Below are 26,292 nucleotides of genomic sequence, written 5' to 3'. Positions count from 1 at the left end.
CATTAATGTGAGTTGAACAATATACTGGTGGCAGCAGAATATTACAAAGACTCCTTGTCAATGCTCTAGATGCTGCTGGAGGTGAGGGGGAATCTAAAAATGAATGGTGTGAACCGAATGCTGTAGTTATAAAATTAGTACCTTAGTACATTCAGGAAAAATGGATTTTCAGAGGGTCTTTAAATTTCACGAGATCACATCCCTCCTCCCCTAGTACAAGACTGTAGCCCTAGGCTAACTGAGTTTGATTATTTTTTTCAATTGATATTATGAACCAAGTGTTGATGAAACATAAGTATACCAATAAATACCAACCTGCAGACTTAGTGTTTAGCCTAGGCCTATGTAAAGTTATTGGAGGAGGGAGTATGCAGATGTAATTAAACTGGCATTGCTAAAAAATGTCCAGTAAACAAAAATTTTCTAATAAAATTTGAATTTCTGAAAGAATGAAGCAATGTAATGAAGTAAGAGTTTTACTGTTTCATGATTCACAAGAGGGCATGCAGGTGCGAGCAAACTGTCTCCCTCATCACAGTATTTGGAAAAATAGGTGTCACCCGGAAATGCAGTATACTTGCCCAATTTGCGCTGATCTTGATGGGCTAGACCATTTTCTTTTCAGGTGTCAGGGGCTAAATGAGCTAAGAGGGAGCTTTCTTGGGGTGGGTGGTCGTGAGTCCCTTCTTGGAACTTTGAAGTCGACGTCGAAAATAAATATAGTAGCAGTGGCAAATTTTGTCCGGAAGGGTCTTGTTATTCGAAAGTCGATTTTTACATAATTTAGTTTGTTTGTTGTTATATATGTATGTATACGGCCTGAAAAATGGCTTTAAATACAGTTATTCATTCATTCATGTCACAAAATTCTATATGATGGTTCTTTATATTTTGGATAGTAGTTGAGTTAAGAGAATGATACTTTGAGAAATAGACCTTACTCCCAAATCATGCCTCAGGAAGGTCTTTGGAGAATCTACCTCTGCCCACTTCCCCTCCAAGTTATTATCCCCCTTTGACAAGCCTCTACAATAACAACAAATTTCTTACACCATGTTTCTTGCATCAAAATTCTCACATCATCATTGAAAACCTTTTATTCAGGGTCTCCAGTTGCCTTCAAACAGCTCTTAGGAACTCAGACTATTGGAATTTCCCTTATTCCATGAATATCTACCTTAGTTCTGCCCTAGGATGGATGGATGATAAACCATATTTCGTCAAGTGAAATGATATCATTTTTATTTAATTCATAAAAAGGCTTAAGCCAGGTTTTCCTCTCCCTGAGACTATCTGTCTTGGCCTTTTCTCCAATTAGCCATGGCTTTTAAATTTTTTTCACTTGATTATACTTCAAAAAACCTTGATTATTCACTTGATTATACTGTCAACCTGACATCATTTTTATCCAATTCTGAAAAAGGCTTATGCCAGCTTTGCCTCTCACTCAGGCTATTTGTCTTGGCTTTGTCTCCAATTAGCCATGGCTCTTAAATTTTTCATCACCTGGTTCTAATTAAATTCCAGAGACAGAAACTTAAATAATAAATATTTATGTTCACTACCCGTTTTAATCCAAATTTTATCTACAATTCACAACTTTCAGTACCTTTTTTTTTGCTCAAGATTGTTTTGGTTGGAACCAGACATCAAACTGTCCTGTCCAGCATCAACAGATTGTGGTATTACTTTTGACAACTTTAACCTGTTGGCCGCAGTTTCTATGGCAATCCTCAACCAGTCACTATCCCATATCTGACCATGCCTCCAGAAGTTTCCCCATGGTTCTAGGTCTTCTTTGGATTTTTTCTGAGGATCCTTCTTCTATCGTCCTAGAGCATTCTCCAGTAGGGTACTGGTTTCAGGTGAATATGTCTTGACATATTTTACCTTTGGGGTGATGCAACGTGTAGTTGGAGGTGACCTCCTTTGATGAAAAGAGATATCTCTTCAGACCAGCCCCAATAGCTTCTTACTTTGCTATTATGAATTCTAAGCCACCTGTTGATTCAGAGTATATAACGAAGGCAGAAGGCAGATGTAATTGAACACATCCAATACTCTTGCCTCCTCTTTCTTGAACAGCCATTTATTGAAAGCATACAGTGGTAGAGCTCAAACAGATGCTGTGGAGGTTCTGACTTTGGTTTTGTTGAGATCTCACATCTGGCCCATAGCACCTTTTTATGACTGGTGAAGGAAGTAGGAAGAATTGAATTCTTGAAGCATGAAGAATTGATATGCAGGAAGAATTATTTTTTCAGCTCCACCATCTGATGTTACAACAAACCCATGGTACTTGAATTTCTCATTCAATTGGTTTGCTGTCCAAGATGATTTGAAACAAAAGCAGAGTGGTTGAGGGGCTTCACACTAGTGTTGGAGATGGCTATGGTCTGGCCAATGTGCTTCAAGGCTTCTGAGACATCATCAACCATGTTTTGCAAGCTGTCAGTTGTGATTTCCAGCGAGGCAATGTTGTCTGCAAAATCCAAGTCTGTCAATGATTGAAGAACGCCATCCAGTTGTCAAAAACAACTCCTTTGTGATATCTTGGGGATATTCGTTATCCAGTCTATTGCGTAGTTGAATAATATCTGTGATAGGGGGCTTCCTTTTTTAACCCCAAACTCAACTGGAAACTTGGGATGTAGCCTTGAAGTCTGTTGATTAGGGATCAAAAGCAGCAATGAAGTTAATGAAAGTTATTAATAGTGGTACATGCTACCTATTGTACTGTTGCTGGATTAGCAGGATTTTGAGTATCTGCTCTTGGCTGTCATTCCCATGCATAGATACAATGTCTTAGGTACAGAATAGGGTATTAAGTTTTATTTGTCAGGGAAATTTCAGTTGTGAAAATAAGTCACAAAGTACAATATCTAGCCAGATTTTCAAAAGGGCATATATTGTAAAAGGCTGTTGAAAAATTTTGTCCAACATGCAAATAGCAAGCCAAAATCTGAATTCTTATAGAGAAAAACCAAAAAAAAAACTTCACTTTTCTTGAACAATGAAAAGGCCTTGTCAATTAAAAATGAACAGAAATAAATTTTAAAAACTGTTTCCACAAAAAGGTATTTTTCCAAAGAAAAGTAAAGAGCTACATTAAACCAAAGATGAGCAGAAATAAAGTCAAATAGTTTTTCAAGCTTAAAACTACCATAAATAACCATAAGTAAATAAATTAAACCCAAAATGTATAAAAATTACAATAAATAACTGAGTCAAACTAAAAAAGAGTAGCCTTCCAAAGCCCCCTCCCCTTCCCATGCCGTATAAAGACCAGAAAAAAATTTGCCCTCTACTGAAACCAAAAAACATTTAACTATTTTCTCTTCTTTTACTTTAATAAACCCAAAACTATTAAAACTTTCAGCAATGAATGTCAGTATATATATATATATATATATATATATATATATATATATATATATATATATATATATATACCCCAACACTTAGTTGGTGGGGGTGCTTCATTATTCTAATGATTGCCCTCGAGCTTTGTTGTTGGTGATTGCTAATCGAACATTCGCTGTGTCACGGTCGTCATTTATATATCCCCCTGTGCCCCCCGGCGTCCCCGTTGTAGTTGCGTCCCTGTGTCCCGGTCGTCATTTGTGTCCCGGTGTCCCAGTCTGTAATTTCTCTTTGAGTGTCGCGGTCGTCATTTATATTCCCGGTGTCCCGGTCGTCGTCATTTGTGTTCCAGCACCACCCCAACACCTAGTTGGTGGGGGCGCTTCGCGCCCCCCTCAATCCCCCCCCCGCGCGTAAGTCGTTACGCGCCAAATTAGTTACGCGCCATTCTAGTTGTGTCCCTGTGTCCCACCTGTGAATATAGATAGATATATTTATGTTTTTAACTACGTAAAACTTGCGAATATACAACATTCTTGGCTGTCCCATTGTCTGTGCATATAAATAGATTGTCAGGTTTACCGACTCTTGAACATGCAACATATAATTGTCCATGGGAAAAACAATTTGTATTCAGATCTATACCTCATTATTCTAATGATTGCCCTTGAGCTTTGTTGTTGGTGATTACTAATCGAACATTCCCTGTGTCACCGTCGTCATTTATATATCCTCCTGTGCCCCCCCGCCTTCCCCGTTGTATTTGTGTCCCTGTGTCCCGGTCGTCATTTGTTTCCCGGTGTCCCAGTCTGTAATTCCTCTTTGAGTGTCGCGGTCGTCATTTATATTCCCGGTGTCCCGGTCTGTAATTTCTTTTTGAGTGTCCCGGTGCTTTGTTGATGGTGATTGCTAATCGAACATTCCCTGTGTCCCGGTCGCTTTCTCTTTGAGTATCCCGGTCGTCATTTATATTCCCTATGTCCCGGTGTCCGGGTCGTCATTTGTGTCCCGATGTCCCGGTCTGTAATTTCGTCAGTCGACAAACATGACGTCAGTCGACATACAAACATGACGTCAGTCGACACACAAACATGACGTCACTCGACAGACATAACACACAGACAACTTATTTATATATATATATATATATATATATATATATATATATATATATATATATATATATATATATATATATATATATATATATATATTACTGTCAATGCACGCTTTTCTTTAGTAATCTTGGTTTTAATGGTGATGTTTTTTCCTTTTCTTTTGATGTTATGAAAAAAAATAGAAATACCTAGCTGGAAGTAAGGTTTTTCAGTAAAGTGCAAATTATTTTCTGGTCTTTAGAAGCCAAGGGGGTGCCCTACAAACTGATGACAGAAACTCCCACAAACCTTGGGGCAAATGTTGTAAGTTTTGCAATTTGCCCTTTGTTTACATATAGTGTTTTGTTATTGGGAAAAAGGGCATATTTTATCCTTGGTTAAGCTTAACCTAAATGGTTAAGCTTTCAGGCAATGTTGAGGGGAGCTTTGAATTAAATCAAAACATACTAACTATATGCAGGTTGTCAAAAGGGTATATATCAGGAACGGATTAGGGTATTAAGTTTGAAGTTTTTAATTCGTATCCTCAACCTACCGACTTGTTTGACTTTTTTCGTGTTTTGTCACATAATTTTTTGTACTTTTGTTGCATAGATTTTATGTTCATTTTTTGACCACTTGCAAATGTTTAATTGCATCCAAATTTCGTCAGTATGTGCACTTTCGATGACAGTGCAATATTACAACATCAAAATGCCCCTCTTATATACTTACCCTTTTATAAACAAATTGACGTGAATGGGTTGCTGGGCACTACAAAAATTATAAAATGAACACTATTATGGGAGACTTAACAGGGCAGCGGTAAGAATACTTGCCTCTGACCATGTATAACTTGGGTTCTGATCTTAGATATGAAAAAAAAATCTTAAAGAAGAATAAAGACTTTTCAGTGTTAGAGAAGACTAAAAAGTCGAAATTTATAAATATGTGCAAAAAAATACTCTCATTTTCAAATGGACTGGTTTATTTTTAAATATTACTTAACTAAAGGTATAAAGCCAAAAACAAACCCGGCTAGCTCAATAGTTGGAAGTCTACTAAGTTGGAACTCGGAAAGGGCTGGAACTCGACGTTTGGCTTATTCTCGTCAGTAAAAGCAAAATATTGATAATATATTCCTTTTTGGGTAAATCTGCTTTAGGGGAGCTAAAATTTAGTAAGGAAACTATTTTACACGTGCAGATGGACAAAGGATTTCATTAAAGGAGAGGGGGATCTGTTCTCTTTATTATAGAACATTTTCTACGTTATAGTTTTGGCGAGTCTATCCTGTTTCGCCTCATAGCTGGAAATCGAGTTGAACCTTTTAGAGATTGTTTTGTTGGGGGAGGAGCCTGACAGCCTCGAATTTCGTATCGAGGGAAAGGCAGTAAGATAATTTTCTCCTGTCTACATAGAACAATATATGCCATATTTTTTCCTGTTTGTATGCCTGTCGTTCAACAAGTTTTCTTGCTGATTGACCTGTAAATGAAACCAGAGTGTTTCAACAACTTTACTCTTCTGGCAAGTGCGTAATATTAAATCATTGAATCATCCGATAAACTGTAAGTGACGAATCTGACAATGAAGTGTACTGGAAATTAACTGTCGCTATGCAACAGTTTTTCAACCTCTTTTTCTAATTCAACCGGTCTTTCTAAGCATTTGGTTTTAAAGGAAACAATTGACAGATACTGTTATTATAGGGAAGAAAGAAATGAGTGTATGTCGCAAAATTGTTCGAGTTTGTTATTTTCAAACAATCACCTTGGGAAACATAAATTCACCAAAATGGAAGCAACAAGCTTCTTTCCAGCTTCTTGGTTATCAGTGGGAAGTTGACATGTAATACGTTTTCATTTGGTTACCTTTTGTCAGAGGAAGAGCTTTTTGTTTGTCAGAGGAAGTATTTATATAGGAAAAATGGGGTGCAGATTCCAATAGCATGAAAGTTGTATTAATTATGATAAAGAGTAAAATTAAAAATTAAATAAGTAATTATTCAATAAAAAAGTCAAAAGTCCATCAGCCTTTCCGAAAAAAACTACGACATTTAGGATTCAACCTACACACTTTGTTTTGAATGCATAATGTTCAAGTAAAAGATATACCTGACGAAAGGGTGTGAGAGGTTCTAAAGGGCCAAGTGTAAAAAAATGAAAGCTGAATCTCGCGGCACTATTTTTTTATCGCGAGTTAGAATTTTGTTTGAATTTCTGGCTAAGTTATGACTTCTTTTTTTAACCAAGTATTAATTAAATATTGGTGTAACAAGACAGTTACTACTTTTTCCCATATGTTTTTTTTTCAACAATCGGACTGAGATATCACTTTATATAGTCTTTAGTCTAAAAACACCATAAAGAAAGAAAGAACCTGAAAAGAATTTGGAATTTGTATGCCAAAACAGTGATTTTAGGTATTCAAAACCTCTTTTTGTTGTTACGAAAAGGTCTTATAAGGAATTTGTGACTGTAGCAATTGTTATATTTCGAAAGAGCGGTAAATATCGGGTCGAATGGTCTGTTTATCTTTCAACTAGCAAATAAATCAGTGGTTTGAAATATTTACTTTCTTGGAAAGTAGTTGAGTGAAGTTAATGAAAGAATCAGGAACAGACGCAGGGTCTGCTTTTATATTTTTTTTTCTTTCTTTTTTTCTGTGAACTTGATTAGCATGGTGACTTTTCTTTTCCTTGTTCATCTTGTAACAAATAAAAAACTGTTTAGAAGACATTTTCTTTCATTTTGTTTTGAGTAAAGCGTAAATGGCCCTTCGGTGTTTTGGGGTACCCCCACTCTCTCTTTCGGTAACATCCATTCATTCAAACTTATAAAGATTTTCAAATATTGATATTCAAGATAATTCTAGAAAGCTTCGTTCACTTAGTTCGATTACTTTTCTAAAGTACATGAGCAAGTTTGTCTGACAAGCCGTTGTTTAAATAAAGGATAGATACTGTACGTGTGGGGATCCGAAAGATTGCTTATCACGGCACAGTTTTCGTCTCCTGAAAGTTAACGACGATAATGTACCCCTCGAAGCTCGTATATTTATGACAAAGATGTGCGTATTTTGTGGGGAAGTTTCAGAGAGGTAGGACTTCAAACCTTTATTTACTACCCTATTTTAACAAAAACTGACGTTTACCTTTTGTGTACCATCACTTGATTTCACAAAAAAATTTGTCGCGTTTATTTTTTATATACTTAAAAAAGAATACAACGAGTAAAAATCAATTTAAGCAGTGTTTTTCTGATGAAAGTTAAGAGTGAAGTTAAAATTTAAAATGAAAAAAAAATTGTTGCTGCGTAGTATATCCAAATAAATCGATATAACTAGCTCAAATAAACCGGCTCAACATATTTCACTATAATTATAAAATTTGCAAAAACTAGTTCTTTCCTGAAAACGTAAAACAATGTTTGTTTTCTATAGAGTAGAAACGTGATGCGTTTAGGGATATCTTGTACAGTAAGAATAATGGAGTTTTTTAGGATGACTTTATTGTGACTGGATTTTCTTAATTTAGTGCCTTATTTTTGTGCTGTAAAATATTTTAGAATCCTTTATGTTTCTATTCTACAAAAAAAATCCGTTTTATTCTTCCTTGGTTTTAAATTTTTTACTTGTTTTTGTGTAGTTTTGTTTTAGATCCTTTCTTGTCTACGCTGTGGACGCTATTGTAAAACGAAGACTAGCAGGATCAATACAAGATACTAGGGTGTATAGGACTGCTGTTATTGATGTTAAAAGTAAAGATCACCATCTAGTAGTGTCTAAGGTTAATTTAAAGCTGAAATTTCGAAAGGGTAAACTACCTCCTGGAAAGTTATGATGGTGGTAGACTCCAGGATGAAAATTTGAGAAAAACCTTTCAGGAACAGTTGAATACTAAACTTGAGAGTTAAAATTTGACAATGTGGAAGATGGATGGAATATTTTTAGAAAAACAATTTATGAAGTTGCTGGTGGTGTCTTAGGCAAGAGTGCTAAGACTGCAACTAGGGTTTGTACAAGAATTATCTGAGTGATAGGTCGTATGAAAACAAAAGGGATGTAAAGAAAGTGGAGAAAACATTAAAATATGAACTAAGGAGACGTGAAGTGGATGCCATGGATAAAATTGCTGAGGATCTGGAAAATGCAGCTATACGGCATAATAGTAAAAATTATACTGACATGTTAATAAATTGAAAGGGAGTAGTCAATCCGAACTAGCCCCAGTTAGTTTTTCTAATTGAAAGTAAGGAGCGACATTAAAACTTAAAACGAACAGAAATTACTCCGTATATGAAACGGGTTGTCCCCTCCGCAATCCTTCGCTCTTTACGCTAAAGTTTGACTCTTTACCACAATTCTGCTTTTTAAAACAATTAAAAGCTTTAGCATAAAGAGCGAGGGATTGCGGAGGGGACAACCCATTTCATATACGGAGTAATTTCTGTTCGTTTTAAGTTTTAATGTCGCTCCTTACTTTCAATTAGAAAAACTAGTTTTTTTTATGTAATTATTAGTAAAGACGGTGAGAGCAGTGAAGATGTTAAAAGTAGAATAGCTAAGGCGCAGGGTGTTTTTTTCATAGTTAAAAAAAGTTTGGAAGAATAGAAAGATAACTCTGCAAACCAAGATTAGAATATTGGAAGCTATAGTGATGACAGTGGTTAAATATGGCTCTGAAGCATGGGCGCTCCGAAAAGGAGATGAAAATTTACTAGATGTTTTTCAGAGAAATTGCCTACGGATTGTTCTGGGTACCCGGCTGACGGACCGTATTTCAAACAGTAGGTTGTACAAAAAATGTGGTTCAATCGCGCTTTCCAGGGCTATATGAAAGAAAGGTTGAGATGGCAAGGCCACGTTCTGCGGTTGAAGGATGACAGATTGCCGAAGATTGTCATTTCTGGCCAACCGTCTGGGGCTAACGGAAAGCAGGTCGTCCTTGTCTGGGTTGGGAGCATGTCATAAATAAAGATTTAAAGGAAATGGGAACATCCTGGGAGGGTGTGAAGAGGGAGGCCTTGAATAGATTAGGTTGGAGGAGGAGCATGCGTAGCTGTGTTGGCCTCAGACGGCTTGGTGCTGCAGTGAGTTATTAGTAGTAGTAGTAGTAAAAGAACTTGTTTTTTTTTTATTAATATCTGAACGTTTTTGAATTAATGCATGTTTTGATTTTGGCTCTCCGCACATGAATAATTAAAACTAAACGTGCATATTAATTGATTGTTGGCTAAATGGTTTTCTCATAGTTTCATAGTATGTGATCGGATCTTCATGAAACTTCATATATATATATATATATATATATATATATATATATATATATATATATATATATATATATATATATATATATATATATATATACATATATATATATATATATATATATATATATATATATATATATATATATAGATAGATATATATATATATATATATATATATATATATATATATATATATATATATATATATATATATATATATATATATATATATATATATATATATATATATATATATATATATATCTATAGATATATATATATATATATATATATATATATATATATATATATATATATATATATATATATATATATATATATACTAGCTGTTGGGGTGGCGCTTCACGCCACCCCAACACCTAGTTGGTGGGGCGCTTCGCGCCCCCCAAGCCCCCCCGCGCGCGTAAGTCGTTACGCGCCATATTAGTTATGCGCCATTGTAGTTGTGTCCCTGTGTCCCAAAAGGAGTTCTGTGTCCAACAGGGTTCCCTGTGAAACCCTGAAAGATCTATGGAATTTAAAAATTCAGATGGATAATTAACCGCTTCATTTGGTTCCAAAACTGTGTCGACTGACTTGTAAAGGACTGCCTGGTCTCGAATCTTGGTCAAAACAATATTGTTGATTTCGTGGACGTCTATATTTTTGGGTGCGAGAATCGCTCTTTCACTTAGCCATTTGTTATTTTTATAATTTTTTAGAATATTCGGAAATACTTTTTCAATCAATTCATTTTTGGACGTCACTAAATTACAGAAATCAGCAGGTAGTTGTATACGTCCTGAAATTGAGTCTACTGGGAGCTTTCCGTTTCCAATTGTCAGCAATTGATCTGAAAATGTTTGACCAGAGTCATCGTTTTGCAATCGGACACGCATATTTGTAGTTAATTTTAATATTTTTACGTGTGCCCATAAATTAGAATTTTTCAGGCAAGCATTCATTCGTCTTCAATGGCTCTGGTGGTGCAGCCAATAGAGGAAGTTTAACTTTTTCTGAGGTGCAACACATTCCCATTGTTTCACCATTGAATTTCAAGGCCTTGCAATAGGGACAAATTTTAGACATTGTCCCGATTTGAACACATCTACTCAAGCTATAATCATCGACTGGGTTGTACCTGAATGCCAGGCGATAACTTTCAGGTTGCTCTGATTCCTCGGCACGCTTTCTTTTCTTACTTTCTCTATCAGCAGCAAGCCTGATTTCTTGCTGTTCTTGTGATTCCTCGGCACGCTTTCTTTTCTTACTTTCTCTATCAGCAGCAAGCCTGATTTCTTGCTGTTCTTGTAATTCCTCGGCACGCCTTCTTTTTTCACTTTCTCTTTTAGCAGCAAGTCTGCTTCCGCGTTGCTCTGGTAGTTCCTCGGCACGCTTTCTGTTCTTTTTTTCTCTATCAGCCTCAAGCCTGTTTCCTTGCTGTTCTTTTGATTCCTCGGCACGCTTTCTGTTCTTTCTTTCTCTATCAGCCTCAAGCCTGTTTCCTTGCTGTTCTTTTGATTCCTCGGCACGCTTTCTGTTCTTTCTTTCTCTATCAGCCTCAAGCCTGTTTCCTTGCTGTTCTTTTGATTCCTCGGCACGCTTTCTTTTCTGACTTTCTCTATCAGCAGCAAGTTTTTTGGCATAGACTCTTTGAGCATCTTCATCGGCTTTTGCCATGGTAAGTTCATCAGTCATTGTAAACTTAAACATTAATAGATTTCTACGTGAACATATGTCTTAAATATCTTGAAAGACGTCACCGTCAAAGCAAAAATGACGACAACTAATTTCATGACGTCAGTCAACACAGAAACATGACGTCACCTGATCCACAGACAGACACACAGACAGACAACTTATTTTTATATATATAGATATATATATATATATATATATATATATATATATATATATAGAAGAATCTTATGTATCAGATGCTCCATTTTCGACTCGAATTAGATCCGGGGACATAGGGGGTATTAAAGAGGATAGATCAGGATGAAACTGGATGGGAAGAATAAAAACCTGTCTAAGATACGTGAGATACGTGAGGTGATCGGATCTTAATAAAACTTGATATATATAGAAGGATCTTATGTCTCAGATGATCTATTTTCGGCTCGAATTGGATTCGGGGACATAGGAGGCATTAAAGATCATCTGGGGGGAGTGGGGGCCGGTTAATTCGGAAACAATAGAAAAAATTAAGTATTTTGAACTTACGAACGGTTGATCAGATCTTACTGAAATTCGATGTTTGGAAGGATATCGTGTTGCAGAGCTATTATTTTAAATCCCGAAACGAGGTATTTTTAACTTACAAACGGGTGATTGGATCTCAATGAAATTTGATATTTAGAAGGATATCGTGTCTCCAATCTCTTGTTTCAAATCCTGGCTGGATTTGGTGACATTGGGGGGAGTTTGGGGGGAACTTAAAATCATGGAAAACGCTTAGATTGGAGGGATCGCGATGAAACTTGGTGGGAAAAATAAGCAGAAGTCTTAGATATGTGATTGACATAATTGGAACGGATCCGCTCTATTGGGAGGGGAGGGCTAATTCTGAAAAATAAGAAAAAATGACGTATTTTTAACTTACGAAGGAGTGATCGGATCTTCATGAAACGTCATATTTAGAAGGTCCTCGTAACTCACATCTCTTATTTTAAATCTCAACTGGATCCAGCGTCCTTAGAATGGGGGGCAGTTTGGCGGGGGGCCAAAAATTTTAGAAAATGCTTAAAGAGGAGAGATCAGGATGAAACTGGATGGGACGAATAAAAACCTGTCTAAGATACGTGACATACATAACCGGACCAGACCTGCTCTCTTTGGTGGACTTGGGGGGGGTAATTTGGAAAAATAAGGTATTTGTAACTTACGAACGGGTCACCAGATCTTAATGAAATTTGATATTTAGAAGTATCTTGTGCTTTAAAGCTCTAATTTTAAATTCTGACTCGATCCTGTGACATCGGGGAGTTGGAGGGGGAAACCGGAATTCTTGGAAAACTTGAAAATTAGGGTATTTTTATCTTACGAATAGGTGATCGGATCTTAATGAAACTTGATATATATAGAAGGATCTTATGTCTCAGATGCTCCATTTCCGACTCGAATTGGATCCGGGGACATAGGGGGTTGGAGTAGGGAAACAGAAATCTTGGAAAACGCTTAGAGTGGAGAGATCGGGATGAAACTGGATGAGAAGAATAAGCACAAGTTCTAGATACGTGATTGACATTATTTTTAACGGATCCGTTCTCTTTGGAGGAGCTGGGGAGTGTTAATTCGGAAAAATTAGAAAAATTGAGGTATTTTTAACTTAAGAACGGGTTACCAGATCTTAATGAAATTTGATATTTAGAAGGAATTCATGTCTCAGAGCTCTTATTTCAAATCCTGACCAGATCTGTTGACATTGGGGGGAGTTTGAGGGGGAAATTTTGGAAAACGCTTGGAGTGGAGGAATCGGGATGAAGCTTGGTGGATAAAATAAGCAAATGTCCTTGATACGTGATTGACGTAACCGTACTGGATTCCTTCTCTTTGGGGAAGTTAGGGGGAGGGATTCAGTGATTTGGCAAGTTTGGTGCTTCTGGACGTGCTAGGACGATGAAAATTGGTAGTCGTGTCAGGGAGCTGCACAAATTGGCTTGATAAAGTCGTTTTCCCAAATTCGACCATCTGGGGGGCTAAAGGGAGAGGAAAATTAGAAAAAATGAGGTATTTATAACTTACGAGTAGGTGATCGGATCTTAATGATTTTGATATTTAGAAGGACATCGTGACTCAGAGCTCTTATTTTAAATCCTGACCGGCCATAAGCCTCTGATTTTCCTTTTAAATCAATCTATTGATTCTTAGAATTTTTTAGAGCTCATACCATATGAGCTCTTGGCTCCTAGCTCTTCTTGCCTCGTCACAAGTGCCATGTGAGCTCTTGTTATTCCTGGGAGTATGGGGACAGAGTCCCTATATTCTTTTTTCGACAAGACTGCAGAAAAAGACGTCAGATTCTAACCAAACTCGTTGGAAAGTCAGATCTTGTGTCCCAATTTGCTTTTCGTGGCCTGAACGTAAATGGACCCCCTGTAGAGGGGAAGAGGTCACTAAATTACCGTTACTAAATCTACTGAAGCACATCTACTAAAATGGGCTATTGGATGTAAACCAAACTTAATAGCAACTAATAGTTGTCTAATTATCCCGCGATTATCAAGCAGTTCGTGGTAACGAACTGTAGTAAGGAGCGACCCGGCTCAATAGTAAACGAAACTCTAAAAATCGGAATTTTGATGATAAGAGATACATCAAAAGAATCGGATTTTCATGCTGATTTTGAATATATAAGTTTCATCAAATTTAGTCTTTGTCATCAAAATTACGAGCCTGATAAAATTTACCTTATTTTGGAAAATAGGAGGAAACACCCCATAAAAGTCATAGAATCTTAACGAAAATTGCACCATCGCATTCAGAGTATCAGAGAGCCCTATTGTAAAAATTTCAAGTTCTTATCTACAAAAATTGGAATTTCATATTTTTTGCCAGAAGACAGATCACGGGTGCGTGTTTATTTGTTTGTTTTTTTTTTTTCAGGGGTCATCGTATCGACCGATTAGTCCTAGAATGTCGCAAGAGGGCTCATTCTAACGGAAATGAAAAGTTCTAGTGCCCTTTTTAAGTGACCAAAACTTGGAGGGCACCTAGACCCCCTCCCACGCTCATTTTTCCCCAAAGTCAACGGGTTATAATTTTGAGATAGCCATTTTGTTCCGCATAGTCGAAAACCATAATAACTACGTCTTTGGGGATGACTTACTCCCCCACAGTCCCTGGGGGAGGGGCTGCAAGTTACAAACTTTTACCAGTGTTTACATATAGTAATGGTTATTGGGAAGTGTACAGACGTTTTCAGGGGGATTTTTTTGGTTTGGAGGCGGGGTTGATGGGAGGGAGCTATGTGAGAGGATCTTTCCTTGGAGGAATACGCCATGGGGAAGAGAAATTCAATGAAAAGGGCGCAGGATTCTCTAGCATTACTATAAAAAAAAAACAATGAAAAAATAAACATGAAAAGGATTTTCCAATTGAAAGTAAAGATTAGCATCAAAACATAAAACGAACAGAGATAATTAAGCATATGAGGGGCTCTAAAAATACTTTACCATAAAGAGCGAGGTATTTATGAGGGGATAAATACCTTGCTCTTTATGCTAAAATATTTTTAGTAATCTCAACTTTTTATTCTGAAAATGTTTGACCAGAGTCATCGTTTTGCAATCGGACACGCATATTTGTAGTTAATTTTAATATTTTTACGTGTGCCCATAAATTAGAATTTTTCAGGCAAGCATTCATTCGTCTTCAATGGCTCTGGTGGTGCAGCCAATAGAGGAAGTTTAACTTTTTCTGAGGCGCAACACATTCCCATTGTTTCACCATTGAATTTCAAGGCCTTGCAATAGGGACAAATTTTAGACATTGTCCCGATTTGAACACATCTACTCAAGCTATAATCATCGACTGGGTTGTACCTGAATGCCAGGCGATAACTTTCAGGTTGCTCTGATTCCTCGGCACGCTTTCTTTTCTTACTTTCTCTATCAGCAGCAAGCCTGATTTCTTGCTGTTCTTGTGATTCCTTGGCACGCTTTCTTTTCTTACTTTCTCTATCAGCAGCAAGCCTGATTTCTTGCTGTTCTTGTAATTCCTCGGCACGCCTTCTTTTTTCACTTTCTCTTTTAGCAGCAAGTCTGCTTCCGCGTTGCTCTGGTAGTTCCTCGGCACGCTTTCTGTTCTTTTTTTCTCTATCAGCCTCAAGCCTGTTTCCTTGCTGTTCTTTTGATTCCTCGGCACGCTTTCTGTTCTTTCTTTCTCTATCAGCCTCAAGCCTGTTTCCTTGCTGTTCTTTTGATTCCTCGGCACGCTTTCTGTTCTTTCTTTCTCTATCAGCCTCAAGCCTGTTTCCTTGCTGTTCTTTTGATTCCTCGGCACGCTTTCTTTTCTGACTTTCTCTATCAGCAGCAAGTTTTTTGGCATAGACTCTTTGAGCATCTTCATCGGCTTTTGCCATGGTAAGTTCATCAGTCATTGTAAACTTAAACATTAATAGATTTCTACGTGAACATATGTCTTAAATATCTTGAATGACGTCACCGTCAAAGCAAAAATGACGACAACTAATTTCATGACGTCAGTCAACACAGAAACATGACGTCACCTGATCCACAGACAGACACACAGACAGACAACTTATTTTTATATATATAGATATATATATATATATATATATATATATATATATATATATATATATATATATATAGAAGAATCTTATGTTTCAGATGCTCCATTTTCGACTCGAATTAGATCCGGGGACATAGGGGGTATTAAAGAGGATAGATCAGGATGAAACTGGATGGGAAGAATAAAAACCTGTCTAAGATACGTGAGATACGTGAGGTGATCGGATCTTAATAAAACTTGATATATATAGAAGGATCTTATGTCTCAGATGATCTATTTTCGGCTCGAATTGGATTCGGGGACATATGGGGCATTAAAGATCATCTGGGGGGAGTGGGGGCCGGTTAATTCGGAAACAATAGAAAAAATTAAGTATTTTTAACTTACGAACGGTTGATCAGATCTTAATGAAATTCGATGTTTGGAAGGATATCGTGTTGCAGAGCTATTATTTTAAATCCCGAAATGAGGTATTTTTAACTTACGAACGGGTGATCGGATCTCAATGAAATTTGATATTTAGAAGGATATCGTGTCTCCAATCTCTTGTTTTAAATCCTGGCTGGATCTGGTGACATTGGGGGGAGTTTGGGGGGAACTTAAAATCATGGAAAACGCTTAGATTGGAGGGATCGCGATGAAACTTGGTGGGAAAAATAAGCAGAAGTCTTAGATATGTGATTGACATAATTGGAACGGATCCGCTCTATTGGGAGGGGAGGGCTAATTCTGAAAAATAAGAAAAAATGACGTATTTTTAACTTACGAAGGAGTGATCGGATCTTCATGAAACGTCATATTTAGAAGGTTCTCGTAACTCACATCTCTTATTTTAAATCTCAACTGGATCCAGCGTCCTTGGAATGGGGGGCAGTTTGGCGGGGGGCCAAAAATTTTAGAAAATGCTTAAAGAGGAGAGATCAGGATGAAACTGGATGGGACGAATAAAAACCTGTCTAAGATACGTGACATACATAACCGGACCAGACCTGCTCTCTTTGGTGGACTTGGGGGGGGGGGTAATTTGGAAAAATAAGGTATTTGTAACTTACGAACGGGTCACCAGATCTTAATGAAATTTGATATTTAGAAGTATCTTGTGCTTTAAAGCTCTAATTTTAAATTCTGACTCGATCCTGTGACATCGGGGGAGTTGGAGGGGGAAACCGGAATTCTTGGAAAACTTGAAAATTAGGGTATTTTTATCTTACGAATAGGTGATCGGATCTTAATGAAACTTGATATATATAGAAGGATCTTATGTCTCAGATGCTCCATTTCCGACTCGAATTGGATCCGGGGACATAGGGGGTTGGAGTAGGGAAACAGAAATCTTGGAAAACGCTTAGAGTGGAGAGATCGGGATGAAACTGGATGAGAAGAATAAGCACAAGTTCTAGATACGTGATTGACATTATTGTAACGGATCCGTTCTCTTTGGAGGAGCTGGGGAGTGTTAATTCGGAAAAATTAGAAAAATTGAGGTATTTTTAACTTAAGAACGGGTTACCAGATCTTAATGAAATTTGATATTTAGAAGGAATTCATGTCTCAGAGCTCATATTTCAAATCCTGACCAGATCTGTTGACATTGGGGGGAGTTTGAGGGGGAAATTTTGGAAAACGCTTGGAGTGGAGGGATCGGGATGAAGCTTGGTGGATAAAATAAGCAAATGTCCTTGATACGTGATTGACGTAACCGTACTGGATTCCTTCTCTTTGGGGAAGTTAGGGGGAGGGGTTCAGTGATTTGGCAAGTTTGGTGCTTCTGGACGTGCTAGGACGATGAAAATTGGTAGTCGTGTCAGGGAGCTGCACAAATTGGCTTGATAAAGTCGTTTTCCCAAATTCGACCATCTGGGGGGCTAAAGGGAGAGGAAAATTAGAAAAAATGAGGTATTTATAACTTACGAGTAGGTGATCGGATCTTAATGAATTTTGATATTTAGAAGGACATCGTGACTCAGAGCTCTTATTTTAAATCCTGACCGGCATTAAGCCTCTGATTTTCCTTTTAAATCAATCTATTGATTCTTAGAATATTTTAGAGCTCATACCATATGAGCTCTTGGCTCCTAGCTCTTCTTGCCTCGTCACAAGTGCCATTTGAGCTCTTGTTATTCCTGGGAGTATGGGGACAGAGTCCCTATATTCTTTTTTCGACAAGACTGCAGAAAAAGACGTCAGATTCTAACCAAACTCGTTGGAAAGTCAGATCTTGTGTCCCAATTTGCTTTTCGTGGCCTGAACGTAAATGGACCCCCTGTAGAGGGGAAGAGGTCACTAAATTACCGTTACTAAATCTACTGAAGCACATCTACTAAAATGGGCTATTGGATGTAAACCAAACTTAATAGCAACTAATAGTTGTCTAATTATCCCGCGATTATCAAGCAGTTCGTGGTAACGAACTGTAGTAAGGAGCGACCCGGCTCAATAGTAAACGAAACTCTAAAAATCGGAATTTTGATGATAAGAGATACATCAAAAGAATCGGATTTTCATGCTGATTTTAAATATATAAGTTTCATCAAATTTAGTCTTTGTCATCAAAAGTTACGAGCCTGATAAAATTTACCTTATTTTGGAAAATAGGAGGAAACACCCCATAAAAGTCATAGAATCTTAACGAAAATTGCACCATCGCATTCAGAGTATCAGAGAGCCCTATTGTAAAAATTTCAAGTTCTTATCTACAAAAATTGGAATTTCATATTTTTTGCCAGAAGACAGATCACGGGTGCGTGTTTATTTGTTTTTTTTGTTTTTTTTTCAGGGGTCATCGTATCGACCGATTAGTCCTAGAATGTCGCAAGAGGGCTCATTCTAACGGAAATGAAAAGTTCTAGTGCCCTTTTTAAGTGACCAAAACTTGGAGGGCACCTAGACCCCCTCCCACGCTCATTTTTTCCCAAAGTCAACGGATCATAATTTTGAGATAGCCATTTTGTTCCGCATAGTCGAAAACCATAATAACTATGTCTTTGGGGATGACTTACTCCCCCACAGTCCCTGGGGGAGGGGCTGCAAGTTACAAACTTTTACCAGTGTTTACATATAGTAATGGTTATTGGGAAGTGTACAGACGTTTTCAGGGGGATTTTTTTGGTTTGGAGGCGGGGTTGATGGGAGGGAGCTATGTGAGAGGATCTTTCCTTGGAGGAATACGCCTTGGGGAAGAGAAATTCAATGAAAAGGGCGCAGGATTTTCTAGCATTACTATAAAAAAAAAAACAATGAAAAAATAAACATGAAAAGGCTTTTTCAATTGAAAGTAAAGAGTAGCATCAAAACTTAAAACGAACAGAGATAATTAAGCATATGAGGGGCTCTAAAAATACTTTACCATAAAGAGCGAGGTATTTATGAGGGGATAAATACCTTGCTCTTTATGCTAAAATATTTTTAGTAATCTCAACTTTTTATTCTACGGCCTTTCTGATTCAGGGGTCAATCTTAAGGAACTGGAACAAAAGCTAAGATTTAGAGTAAAGAGCGAGATATTAACGAGGGGACAAACCCCCTCATATATATAATAAAAATATAAGAATATAAAAGTTTGTTACGTAAGTTAATTCTTAAGTTACGTATATATTTTACTAATAAAATCGTTCGTCAAAAATTAAAAGTTATAGTTGCCTTTTTAAGTAACCGAAAAATTGGAGGGCAATTACGCCTCCTTCCCCACCCCTTATTTCTCAAAATCGTCTGATCAAAACTAAGAGGAAGCCATTTAGCCAAAAAAAAGAATTAATATGCAAATTTCATTTTAATAATTAATGTGCGGAGAGCCAAAATCAAACATGCATTAATTCAAAAACGTTCAGAAATTAAATAAAAAAAAACTAGTTTTTGTAACTAAAAGTACGGAGCGATATTAAAACTTAAAACGAACAGAAATTACTCCGTATATGAAATGGGTTGTTCCCTCCGCAATCCCTCGCTCTTTACGCTAAGGTTTGACTATTTGCCACAATTCTACTTTTTAAAACAATTAAAAACTTTAGCGTAAAGAGCGAGGCGTTGAGGAGGGGACAATCCATTTCATATACGGAGTAATTTCTGTTCGTTTTAAGTTTTAATATCGCTCCTTACTTTCAGTTAAAAAACTAGTTTTTTTTTATTTAATCTTTCTAGATGCCATGCCTGATCCATCTTTTATGGGTCGAGGATTCCCTTCATTCTTGTCGTCATGATGTCAATAGAACCTGTTGCGACTTAAATGAAACGGGATGTGAAGGTTTAATGCCTTGTGTGTGTGTTTGTTTTGTTTTTTTGTTTTTTGTTTTTTTTTGGGGGGGGGGGGTCCAGAACCAACCCTACGTCTCTAGGTAACAGAGGACTTTTCTTTTTAACCAGGACATGCATGTAAACAGTGTCTCGGATTCCTCCATAATTTAGAGTAAATCAATAATGCTTTCTACGTTCTGGATGTTTGGAGTCCTAATAAGATGTGACCTCTCTAATTTGAGGGGGTCCATAATTTTTGTCGTTTGGAAATCTACCAGAACAGGTGGTTCAATCGAACATGATGAGAATTAATAGTATATATCTTAGTTCGTGTTCCCGGGAATATGTGACCAAATTGAACTCTGTGGTGTTGAAAGGGGGATGAGGAATATCCAAATTAGTCACCAAGGCCTCTGACAAAAGGGGCTGTTGGATATCAACCAAACTCAGTTCAAAAAAACACTGAAGGTCCTAGACATGTCTTTTCAGAGTCCAGAATCGGGAGGAAGCAGGAGAGTCATTGCCTTTTCAGATTCCAGGAGTGATTCGACTGCATCAGGGAGGAAGAAACGCGTTGGGCAATTGTTCATAATTAGGACTTTTTTATGACCTCGTGAGGGGGAGGGTGTCAAAGTTTGTTTTTTTTTATCAGCCTAATTCCTAGACGAACTGATTCAGTCAGCCGAACCTAATCAACTGTTATATTGTACAGTGTTTAGTCAGTGCCTGATTTGATTTCTGTTAGGGAAGGGTTGGCAAATTTCTCATTAGCGCTTGGGGAAGCGTCATACCGTCATCCTCCATAAGAGTTACTTACGGGATCTGAATTTAAATTTGATGCGTATAAACGACTAGGAATTGCGTTGTATTTTTGCATGGAATAGCTGTGGTCCATGGGTCGAAAGTGCTGCCACACTTCACAGAGCCTTGGCACCAGAGGTCTACTTATCTGTATTTCTTCTTATCTGTATATGTTCAATTAAAAAAAAAAAAAAAAAAAAAAAAAAAAAAAAAAAAAAAAAAAAAAAAAAAAAAAAAAAAAAAAAAAAACCTTAGATGAAGTTACGGTAGGCTAGCTTTGGGACCTACTATGAAATGGGGGAAAACAATTTGCTGTGGCGCGGTCTCTTTTGATACTTAGGAAGGCACTAGAACTTCCGCTTTCATTCTAGTTGAATCCTCATCCAATAAGTTATGACCACTGATTGGGCACGATCACTTATGAGGAAAACATTAACAGAGGAAATCAATCTCAGGTAAAATTTGAAGTTTCATTATTTTCTAGATACGGGCTTGAAAACTTGGGTATAAAACTTTAAGATGAGTTGATTTTGGTAGTGCAATTTTCGTTAAAATCGTGCTTCTTTCTTAGGATGTGTTTCCCTTCTTTTGAAAAATATATTTCTTAAGCTAATAACTTTTGATTGGTAAAAACTTACATAGTTGGAATAACCCTGAAAAGTAGAATATTTTGATAAATGTGTTCTATGTGTTGGATACAAAGGTATAAAAATACCTCTTACACATTTTCGATCACTATTGGTAAGGATCACTCTTTTATCTACAGTTCGCTAACGCGAACTGTTTGATGGACCGAGTGAAACTTAATGTGGAATTTCCTGATTGCATATTCTGTTTATATTAGCTAGCATCGTAGATATGGATGGAATTTTGATCGATTTTTTTGTTTCTCTAGCGAAATTCGCAATCTGATGTAGAAATGGATATTGGTATATTGCAGTCTGATATATGTTCCATTAAAATGAATATATCTGATGAAATAGTTTGCAAAATTCAAAACAAGATTGATTTTGAATCAGCATGCTTGTTGAAAAGCATTGAAAAGCTTCAAGGACAGTTGGAGATCTTCAAAAATTTACTCGAGATGGTAAGTTTTTATAATTATTTGGATTTTATTATAGCATTGCTTTGTTTAATCTCATGATTTAGACGACAATTTTCCCATGCGGGGAATACCCTGTTTCAATTACAATAAACTTAATAAATAAACAATTACAATGATAAAGGTCAATCTCTGAACTTTCAGCAAATTTATAATTTATGATCTCTGCTGTAAATGACGTTAAATGCAAAATCTTGGAACTGAAACATTTCAAGTTTTTGAAATAGTATTTATAATACAGTAATGTTAAATAAGTGACTAAAAAACATCTCATAGAGTTTCCCATCAAAAATTTTATGTAGTTTTTATTCTATTATTTCTGTTTCGTCTCATAATCGCCTATTCTTTTTGCTTACATATCGGGATCTTAAGAGCTCAACTCCGGGGATGTTAAGGGCCTGATTTCATTTGTGAAGGATGTATTATATTAATTTAATATTTACTGACTTTTATCACTTAATTTAATGAAAGAAAACTGAATGGTACTCCCCAACAACAATGGTTACAGATCTTAGTCACCGCAATATCGTTGACTTATTAAAGAGCAATATGTCGAGTTTTTTATTATTATTTCAGGAGTGTTCATATAGAACGGACGATACCGGCCCTTGTAGCCTCGAACGATACCAGATGAATTTCAGGAGAACTCGTTTAGCCAAAACAGTGAAAATAGCCTATCCAAAAACGTGCCTCCAGGAATGACATGAAATGTATTATCCCTGGAATAGTTGCGCCAAACGAGGTAAATAGCAATGATAAAGAGAGGCTTGACGGATACATTTCAATAGAAGGTGGACACATCACACCTTATTGAAACCAGAGTTATAGCAGACCATAACCTGTACGATTGAAATCAAGTGAGGCGCTTGGGCCTTTTTGCTTGTGAAATCTCCAACCCATTTTATATTTTCTATGCTTTACTAGAGACGGGCCTGTCAAATTTTGTTAAACCAGATGTATACAGTGATGTCCTATCTTTATTATTAATATGAAGAAGTGATGCCCTTAGGCCCTAGCTCCCTGTAAGTCCCGCCATTCCCCAATTTTCGTGCTCATCAGAAATGGTGTTTCAGAGCTTCTGAGCTTTTTAATTCCAAATTGGAGGCTAATTTTACAACAAAGACGCCCTAATTCCAAACGCACCAAGCATTTCTAGGGATGGATTACCCATCCAACACTCCCTAAATCACATATAGAACTGTCATATCTTTTCCGACCCCCTGATCATTCAGAGATTGTTGGGAAACTATAATCATGAAATGTATCGTTTGATACTCTATGTGTAACTGTTAAGATGCATGTATTCCGACAAGTTCAAGTTTGATCTTGTCTATTGACATTATAATTTTCAATTGACAATAAAATTTTCAGGACTGAAAGTTCCTTTTCGAAAATGATTCTTTTTTTGTTGGGTCCGGCTTTTGGAGACATGACTATTTGGGTCTTAGAGGGGCTAGGCTCCTCGAATATGGTTGAAAAGTATAGATCCCGCTAGGTCTGATGCTCGTTATAAGTTTCTTTTACATACTACTGAGTAGTTCTATGTTTGTACAATTGGTATGATATAACATTATGCTAGATTTCAGAATATTTCCTTTATGGTTGTAAGCTTTGCTATGGTTTCCTAACACCAGTCTTGGTACTACTCAAATAGATAAAAATGTGGCTACCTGAGCAGGTCATAGCACCGCCGAAGACCAACTTCCGTCATACAATAGAAACATTATATATATATATATATATATATATATATATATATATATATATATATATATATATATATATATATATATATATATATATATATATATATATATATATATATATATATATATATATACATATATATTACCAGACGTCCCGCGTGCTTCGCTGCCGGGCCCTGGCGCTCGGCACGTGACAGGCTTATATATATATAGATTCTCATTATCGCTTGTCTTCTAACCGCAGACAATTTGAGTCTTTTCTTGAAGTTATATCGTCATCACAGGCTCAATACAGCCACCCTGGGGAAAATACAAATTCTTTCTGAAAGTTGTGACCTATTTAGATAGTTTTTGTGTCCATAAATGTCAATTTGCCAGTTTTAAGAAGGAAATAATCTATGTAGCCGATTTCGGGGCCTGGCCCTGTCATTGCTACGCGATAGTCTTGTCTATATAGATTCTCATTGTCACTTATCTTGTAACCGCAGACAAAATGATCCTCTTCTTGATGTATTGGCGTCACCATATGTTAGATACAGCCATTATGGGAAAAATACTAATTCTTCCTTAAAGTTGTGACCTTTTAGATCGTTTTTATTGGCCAGAAATTTCAACATGCCAGTTAAGATAAGAAACTATGTTGCCGATTTCGATACGGGCCCCGGCCCTCGGCAAGTGGTAAGCCTGTATGTATTGATTCTCGTTGTATGTAACAACCTCCAAATGAGTGAGTTTTATTTGCTGATCCTTCCTAGGTAAAATAGTGGGCTCCCCAGGGAACACATAGAACGTTGAAGGGTCAAAATGACTTGTAATAAAGAGTTGCGTTGTTTATAGCATTTTTGTAGGTTTCTACTGGGTTTTGCGCTACATTTTGTCTGCGTCGAAAATTTGGATCGAGTTGTTCTTATATCCTGTTTTTTTTTTCACTTTCATTTTTGACTCAAGTCTTTTTTTTGCTGTCGCTTGTCTTCTAACAGCACATTTTTTTGGGTGGAGGGGGACTTTCATTTCATTTTTAACACGTTCGGAGAATCGCTTTCTCGTGATTGCTTGTAATTCTCACTGCCGCTCATCTTTTAATCGTATATTTCCTTGTTATTGCTGTGGTAAATCTTTTAGTCGAATGATAGTTCAGGTGGTTCGATAGAATTATCATTTGTAACAATTCCATATTTTTGTTTTTAGGGTTTTCGTACACGCATTATATAACTGGCTGTGTTGAAAACTGTAAGCTTACTGGTATTTATTCTGTTTTATCTTTCTTTTTATGTTATAAGTGGATTTAACCTAATAGAAAATAAAACTTCTTTTAAAATTTTCAGGTATTTCTGGTGGGACAAAAACTTCTTTTTCTTCCAACGAATTATCATTTATAACACTTGTAAATTTTCGTTTTTTCGGTCTACCTCTAGATAAGTTTTTCATACTGATATATCTTTTCATACAAAGTCTTTTCAAAAATATTTTATTATTAAAGCAAGTCCGATTTCTAACATCAATTGTTTACTAAGCTTCAAACTCTTGGTAACTACTGGTGGCGCTTTTGAAGTAGGCGTTATGAGATAGATTTATTTTGCAAAAACATCTATCTAGTGTTAGCTAATAGTTAGCTACTACTTTCCAACTGTGGACATCTATCTAACTTCTATTCAGTTGCTAGTTAATGCTAGTTGCCAGCTAGTGACAATGATTCATTTAACGGTCAGATTACTCAGATTGAGCTGTTATAGGAAAAGGAAATCCCATAAGTTGTGTGTGACGTTCTGTTAAATAGGAAAGAACAATAATCCTCCCGTACATCCTCGTGGTCTGGGAAAAGCTTCATGATGTGCGCACCAAACATACAAGATTGATACTTTCCCCTTTTTTTCCGGCCGAACTAGGCACTACTCAAAGCATCCTAGTCTGTAAGTCTGTTGTCCTTAGTTGTTCTGGTCTACAGATCTTAGAACCATTGCTTGTTGATTTAGCTCAAATCCAGTCTAACTTAAAAACAGTTTGTAAATTCCTGCTTTAAAAAACAGCTTTTTTCATCTTTATCAGTTGTTTTGGCCACTTAGAACTGGAAATAATGATTTCCAGAGACGTTTTCCTCTGTTACGTGGTCTAAGAGGACAACCTTCCGTGTTCAAGTGTCTGAATTAAATTGAATTTTGATTAAAACGTCCCGACAGTTCAAATCTGGGAAATCAACACTTTTAGTCTAGACATAAGAAAACATTTATGCTTTAAACGGAGCTTCTCAATGTTTCTTTGTTTCATTAAGTCTTTGAATAGGTCTTACTCTTACTAACTCTCCTAAATAGAAGAGTTAACTGGACCAATTCAACTCTCACCGTTCTAAGGAGTTTGACTCCAGACTTAATTCTAGGCTACTTTAATGGTGTAGACCAGTGAGCGACAACCTTTTTATTTTAAAGAGCCAAATAGCATTTCTATGACTGTAAAAAAATCCA

General features: G+C 36.7%; 1 protein-coding gene across 2 annotated transcripts in view; it reads left to right on the top strand.

The window, feature by feature from the left end:
* The window catches only part of LOC136042016 (uncharacterized), a 41,281-nt gene that overhangs the window by 7,282 nt on the left and 7,707 nt on the right, over positions 1 to 26,292 (top strand). The window contains exons 2-3 of one of the 2 annotated variants that reach the window (XM_065726864.1): positions 21,397 to 21,480; positions 21,921 to 22,112. In XM_065726864.1, the coding sequence (XP_065582936.1) occupies positions 21,945 to 22,112 (168 nt within the window). In that variant the 5' untranslated portion in view covers positions 21,397 to 21,480; positions 21,921 to 21,944. The remainder of the gene's footprint in view (positions 1 to 21,396; positions 21,481 to 21,920; positions 22,113 to 26,292) is intronic. The other variant, XM_065726863.1, reaches the window with a different exon arrangement.

Source organism: Artemia franciscana, unplaced genomic scaffold (assembly GCF_032884065.1).
Source record: "Artemia franciscana unplaced genomic scaffold, ASM3288406v1 PGA_scaffold_56, whole genome shotgun sequence".
NCBI lineage: Eukaryota > Metazoa > Arthropoda > Branchiopoda > Anostraca > Artemiidae > Artemia > Artemia franciscana.
The sequence above is the reverse complement of the archived record's forward strand: the minus strand, read 5'-3'. Positions and strand labels throughout refer to the sequence as shown.